This window comes from Colobus angolensis, unplaced genomic scaffold (assembly GCF_000951035.1).
Source record: "Colobus angolensis palliatus isolate OR3802 unplaced genomic scaffold, Cang.pa_1.0 Scaffold58, whole genome shotgun sequence".
In the NCBI taxonomy this organism is placed as follows: domain Eukaryota; kingdom Metazoa; phylum Chordata; class Mammalia; order Primates; family Cercopithecidae; genus Colobus; species Colobus angolensis.
This window is the reverse complement of record NW_012119376.1, coordinates 12,572,163-12,578,381: the sequence shown is the minus strand read 5'-3', so window position 1 is coordinate 12,578,381 and position 6,219 is coordinate 12,572,163. Positions and strand designations below refer to the sequence as shown.

The 6,219-nt window shown below is 44.4% G+C and overlaps 1 protein-coding gene across 1 annotated transcript; it reads left to right on the top strand.

Moving 5' to 3' along the window:
• Positions 1 to 2,093: 2,093 nt before the first annotated feature.
• On the top strand, positions 2,094 to 5,150 carry RPS12 (ribosomal protein S12). Its single transcript, XM_011962142.1, has 6 exons — positions 2,094 to 2,266; positions 2,382 to 2,432; positions 2,627 to 2,743; positions 4,052 to 4,154; positions 4,548 to 4,649; positions 5,066 to 5,150. The coding sequence occupies exons 2-6, from the start codon at positions 2,419 to 2,421 to the stop codon at positions 5,126 to 5,128; spliced, it is 399 nt and encodes a 132-aa protein (XP_011817532.1). The 5' UTR covers positions 2,094 to 2,266; positions 2,382 to 2,418; the 3' UTR covers positions 5,129 to 5,150.
• Positions 5,151 to 6,219: the final 1,069 nt, after the last annotated feature.

The following is a 6,219-nucleotide window of genomic DNA, read 5'->3' as shown; positions in this document are numbered from 1 at the left end:
TGACTTCATTTTGGGGGTTAGAGCTGGTTTTATAAGTAGGACTTAAAAAAAATGTAGCTCCAGGTCTAAGGAGGGAGGTTTGTGTGAAAGGACATTTAGTGCAGTGAAATATTAAAGCAGAGATCCAGGATGTCTGAGTCAACAGAACAGATTAGCAGCTGCTAAAAGATAGAGACCAAGTCTGAGTTGGTTGGTACTGGGAACAACTAACTGCCTTAGCTAACAAGGCACCTGATCATTTCCCCCCACATAAATATGCTGTTTGCCAGTGATTGTTTTCACACTTAGGTTTCCCAAATTCCGTCTTCTTCCTTAAAAACTTTTTTGGGGAAGGAATCTAATATGCTTAGCATATTAACTTTACTATCTTTAAATAATGAGAAATATGCTGAAAGATTATTTGCCACATTCTCCTTAAAAAATACAAACGTGTTAACTATAACCTCCAAAAAAGGCAAGAAGGCCTTCATGCCTTTGCCCCTACACTTTCATCCATTTAGAATACCCTGTCCTCTCCTTCCATGCTCGCCGATTTGGAATCCCTTAGTTTTTGTTTTGCTGCCAGAAGCCCGAGGTCCTCTTACCTTTCCACACCATCCCCCACTCCCTAACCCCCTGTCACTTTGTATCTCCTCTGTGGCCCTGAGGTATTCTGATTTTTGTCTCAAATCTTAATCCCACCACAAACAAACCAGGGCAGCAGGAATGAATCCTTATCTTTATAAATTCCGCGTTTTCTTTTTTTTAATCAAAAGCTCAATAAACATTTGCATGAGTTACTGACAGAGAAGCAGCTTGAACGCTTTAAAAATGAAACTGAAACCAGCGGAAAATCTAAAACTGAACTCTATCAGTTTATTAACATTACAGCAGGTCTCTCTTCTGGTGAACTCCCTGGCGCTCTTACCGCGTTATCCAGTTTTGTTTTTTTCGCTGCACTCACCAGTCTAACAGTATCTGTTCACTGGATTCACAGCGCTGGCACGTGCCAAGCGCCTAATAATTGCTCACTGGATTGGCGGCTGACTACTCAGGAGACTCCGGAAATTAAACACAAAGGCAGTATTGATCATATTCGGTAGTGTTTCGTGCGTTTGCTTTGGAAGTGGGGATTGGGGAATGGTCAATCACTTCCAAATTTAAAATGTTGCTTCCCGTAAGAAAATGGATTCCTCAAAGACTGGATATTTCATGTCTATAGTCCTGGCCCTGTGTCAGGTACACTGTAGGTGTTGAAAATGCACCTGAGGAATTCTGATTTGCGCGGGACTGTGTATTCCAAGCACAATCCATCCTTAAAAACCAAACAAAGCAGAACAAACTTCGTTCAGAAGCGACTCCCCCTATATTTAGAAACTAGAATTGACCCCCTGGCTGCAGGGTCTCCCTTTACCAACACACCGCAGGGAAAGTGCTTAGAAATAGTGAAAGCAGCCGGGGGCAGTGGCTCACGCCTGTAATCCCAGCACTTTGGGAGGCCGAGGCGGGAGGATCACCTGAGGTCAGGAGTTCGAGACCAGCCTGGCCGACATGGTGATATCCCGTCTTTACTAAAAATACAAAAAATTAGCCAGGCGTGGTGGCAGGCGCCTGTAATCCCGGCTACTCAAGAGGCTGAGGCAGAAGAATCGCTTGAAACTGGGAGCCGGAGGTTGCAGTGAGCCGAGATCGCGCCATTGCACTCCAGCCTGGAATAGTGAAAGCGTGTTGGCTCTCGTTTCATGAAGACAAAGATGAGGATCACACCCACAACGACACAATCATGGGGGCCTCTCAGGGTGACTTAGGAGCGAAGGAACAAAATGCGCTGCCTGGGAAGACTGGGTCTTGTGGAAGAGAGGGGAAAGTAGAACGTGGTGTGGAAAGGGTTAAAACTGGCGCTCGGCTGGATACAAGGCTCCAGGTGCCTTAAAGACCACGCGGACCAACTTGTTTGTCTCCTGTCGCGCTCCGTAGAATGAGTTCCCTGGGCCTCGGTGGGCCACGCCCCCTCAAAGAAGGACAACGCGAAGCTGCCCACGTAGTGCCTGTTGCACTCGCCAAGGACTGGCCTGGCAGAGACAGAAAACTCGCAGTACTCTTGCCTCAGAACCGCCTAAATCCGGAAACAGAAAGTCCCCAGGCCCGGCACCGCGGGAGCCACCTCTTTCGAGGGTGGGAGTGCACATGCGCACAGGGGGCCTGAAAAACCCTTAAATACCGTCATGCGGGCTGGTGAGGCCTCTTTCCCTGCCGCCGCGGAGCAGCGCGGAGGCGGAGGCTTGGGGTAAGTTTAGCGAGGCGGAAGGGGTGTATTGGTTGTGATTCTGGCTCGTTGTGTTTTTACAGGGATTGGTTACGAGTATCTGGTTCTCTAGCAGGTCAATGCTTTTGTTTTCCAGTGCGTTCAAGATTCCGCTTCACCCGTAACCCACCGCCATGGCCGAGGAAGGGTGAGTGAGCCCAGGGGCCGGGTTTGGAGTTGGGGTCGGGGTTCGGCTGAGGCGTGGGCCTAGAGCTGGCGGAGCAGGACTGGGTCAAACGGGTCGCCGTAAGCGCGTCTCTTGTACACTTAGGCCTTTTCTGAGTGCAAGTCCTTACGTGGTGTGAGGATGTTAACTGATGGTTCTGATGTGGCGTGTTTCAGCATTGCTGCTGGAGGTGTAATGGACGTTAATACTGCTTTACAAGAGGTGCTGAAGACCGCCCTCATCCACGATGGCCTAGCACGTGGAATTCGCGAAGCTGCCAAAGCCTTAGACAAGTACGTGTATCAGTCTCAATACTGTGGGTTCTTGCAACCGGAACAAAACTGCCACCCAAGGGAAGAAGGCGTGGAGTTCATGGTGTTAGCGCAAAAGTTCTGAATGGCATCCGTCCTACAAGAAACCTAGGAAAAGGTATCAGAACTTAGATCTATAAAGCCCACTTAAAATGTGTGGGTTGCTGTTGGAATGGGGATAAGCACTCAAAACTACAGTGTTTGAATGATGACTTAAATTGTCGGATACCCCTTCACTCCTTTTATGAGTGAAATGTAAGAGTCTGACAAACCTGTAGATTGTGGGGGTAGTCAGTTTTATACTTAGGCGGAGAGATGAGATTGGAGAGCCACGTTACGTTTGGCAGTTTGCAAAACAAGCATTACATTAATGGAATTTCAAACTCAGGTTTCAGAAGCATTTGGTCCTAGGTGTAGGAATATCTGTGATTTATTTGAATTTGGGAGATTGATTAATGTATTTTTAATGTATCGAGTAATGTGTTTTTTATGGTGGTTACGTTGACAACCTACTCTTGAGCTGAATTTAAATGCAGGACAAGTTCAGTTCGTTTTGGTGTAATCTAGCCAGTTGAATCCGATGGAAACGGCATTATTGTTTAATGTATTTAGTAGGTTCTAATATGAATCTTTTGTATTATTTCTACTTCGGCAGTATTGCAAGGCATTTCATAACTGTTCGTTAATGCCACAGCTTTTTTTCTTTTTTCTTGAGACAGTCTCGCTCTGTCGCCCAGGCTGGAGTGCAGTGGCGCGATCTTATTGCAGCCTCTACCAGGTTGAAGCAATTAATGGAATTACAGGCACACGCCACCATGCCCAGTTAGTTTTTGTACTTTCAGTAGAAATGGGGTTTCACCATGTGGGTCTCTGGCTGGTCTGGAACTCCTGACCTCAGGTGATCTGCCCCCTTTGTGTTCTAAAGTGCTGAGATTATGGAAGTGAGCCTCGGCGCCCGGCCTTTCACATGTTTCTTAAGATATATGAAGCTTGGCTTACAAGAAAGCCATTATGGTTGGGATTTGGCCACAAGTTTTAAAAATGCCTTTATACCAATTCAGTGTGTCAGGGAAGGAGGTTTTACTGAAAACCAGTTGTAGGTTAATTGAAGATGTATATGCTCCCTAGCAGGTTCTTCAGACTCAGGCAATTTTGTACACATTTATATGTTAAATAGATTTGCTACTTAAGTTTTGCAAGTGTTAGTGCAAAGATAACTCTCCTAAAATGCAAGAATGATGGATTTGGATCTGAGTTTTAGCTTCATTTTCATTGTAATTTGAATTTCAGGCGCCAAGCCCATCTTTGTGTGCTTGCATCCAACTGTGATGAGCCTATGTATGTCAAGTTGGTGGAGGCCCTTTGTGCTGAACACCAGATCAACCTAATTAAGGTAAGGCTGCTAAGGATTGTGTTGGGACTAATGTTCAGTGATGCTTGTATACCAGGGTAAATTTTGTGAAGTCTCAAGCTCTTCATTTTGTGCAGGTGTAAACATTACGCGCACCTGATATTGTCAGCCATTTTAAAGATGATTGTAGGTAGAAGCATTTTACACCTGCAGAATTGAATGCTAATTTTGACGTTGGAATACAACAAAGATTAGTAGGCTTGTAGGTGGTCTTTCTGCTGTACATGATGACAACTGGCTCCCTCTACTGAACTGCCGTGAGGAAACTGCCATGTCACCCTTCTGACTACAGCCACCTTTTGGGTTGAATTTATTTTTAGTAGTGTTAATGTCTATTAATGTGATTTTTTTTGTTGTTTAATTTTCTCCCAATAGGTTGATGACAACAAGAAACTAGGAGAATGGGTAGGCCTCTGTAAAATTGACAGAGAGGGGAAACCCCGTAAAGTGGTTGGTTGCAGTTGTGTAGTAGTTAAGGTAAGTCACCATTTATTTTAGGGATGAAGGTTGTGCTGGGTAATCATAACACCTTGTACTGAAATTAAGTTGAGGATCTTAAAAAAGGAAAAAACTGATTCAACAGGTTTAAAGCATTTTCTGCATTTCAGGAAAAAAATAAAAGCTGTAATTTACAAGCCAGCCAATGAATCTGCTTACCTGATAGTGTTTGTGCAGACATACTTTAAAAACTGGCAATAGTAAAGCCATGTTACGAGCCTTAAGGACGTTGAAGTCGTTAAGGTCCCTGAAAGTGGCTATAACAAATCTTAGTGATGAGAAACATTTTTTATAAAACATAGCTAATTGTTGAAGCTCCACTGTAGTTGATAATAATAACTTGGTGAAATTCCTAAATGTTAACAAGAAATGGCATGTGATTTTTTTTTTTTAAGGACTATGGAAAAGAGTCTCAGGCCAAGGATGTTATCGAAGAGTACTTCAAATGCAAGAAATGAATAAATAAATCTTTGGCTCACATTCCTCATGTCTGGCTTTTTATTTGGGGCAGTAAAATAAGGTCCCTGTTAGCAAAGTAAAATGTAATCTTCGCAAAGTGATCACTACAGATGAACTGGAAATGTGCTCTCAAAGTCTTTTCCCCAACCAATGACTGCATCGTGGGGTGATTAAAACCTGGACAGCCCTAGCAAAGAGGTCTGCCATGCAGTATTGGTGATGCCCAGGGTTACTTAGCTATGGGCATTTATCCCTCACTAGACTAGTCTAGAATCTGGAGAGAGAGGCTGTGTTTTTAATAGATTAAAGTCTATGAAAGGACAATGAGTAGACATACTGGGCAGGTTAGTAGAAAGTACACAGTTGGACCAGGATCAAATCTTGCCTGTAGGACATATCTGTGATGTCCAGGAATGCTTGTGGACATTCCTTTGACTTTTTGAGATGGAGTTTCATTTTTGGTGCCCAGGCTGGAGTGCAGTGGTGCAATCTTGACTCACTGCAACCTCTTCTGGGTTCAAGTGATTCTCGTGCCTCAGTCTCCCAAGCAGTTGGGACTGTAGATGCCTGGCAATTTTTTGTATTTTTTAGTAGAGATGGGGTTTCACCATATTGGCCAGGATGGTCTCGAACCACAGGTGATTCACCAGTTTTGGCCTCCCAAAGTGCTGGGATTACAAGTATGAGCCACCATGCCTGGCCTCTGTTTTGTGCAGTAGCGAGAGGCGCTTGAATGCACCCCAGTCCCTAGGACTCTCCACAGTGAAAGAAGCCATGGCTGGCCTTCGGTGTATTTCAAACTTGGATAAATGTACTGTTAAAAGAATGTGAGGCCGTGTACTTGCTCAATCTTGGTTTTGAAAACTTTATACGAACGTTTTTCTTTGAATCTTACACATTAACAGGCTGAAGGCCTTAATTGGGAATCAGAGTAGAGTCTCCCATACTGGTTGGTTTGGTAGTTACAGCTAAAGCTGGTTGACCTTAGCATGGTGGTGACATTGAGTGGCCTCATGGAAAGCAGGGAGCTCTGAGATAACTTCCTCTGAAGTGTGTGTAACCTGGAAATACGTGTTAATATTGAAATTGT

Excerpts from the sequence above, each read along its gene's own strand:
- RPS12 (XM_011962142.1), top strand. Across the intron at positions 4,155-4,547 it reads ACCAGATCAACCTAATTAAG|GTTGATGACAACAAGAAACT; the intron begins GTAAGGCTGCTA and ends TTCTCCCAATAG. Across the intron at positions 4,650-5,065 it reads GCAGTTGTGTAGTAGTTAAG|GACTATGGAAAAGAGTCTCA; the intron begins GTAAGTCACCAT and ends TTTTTTTTTAAG.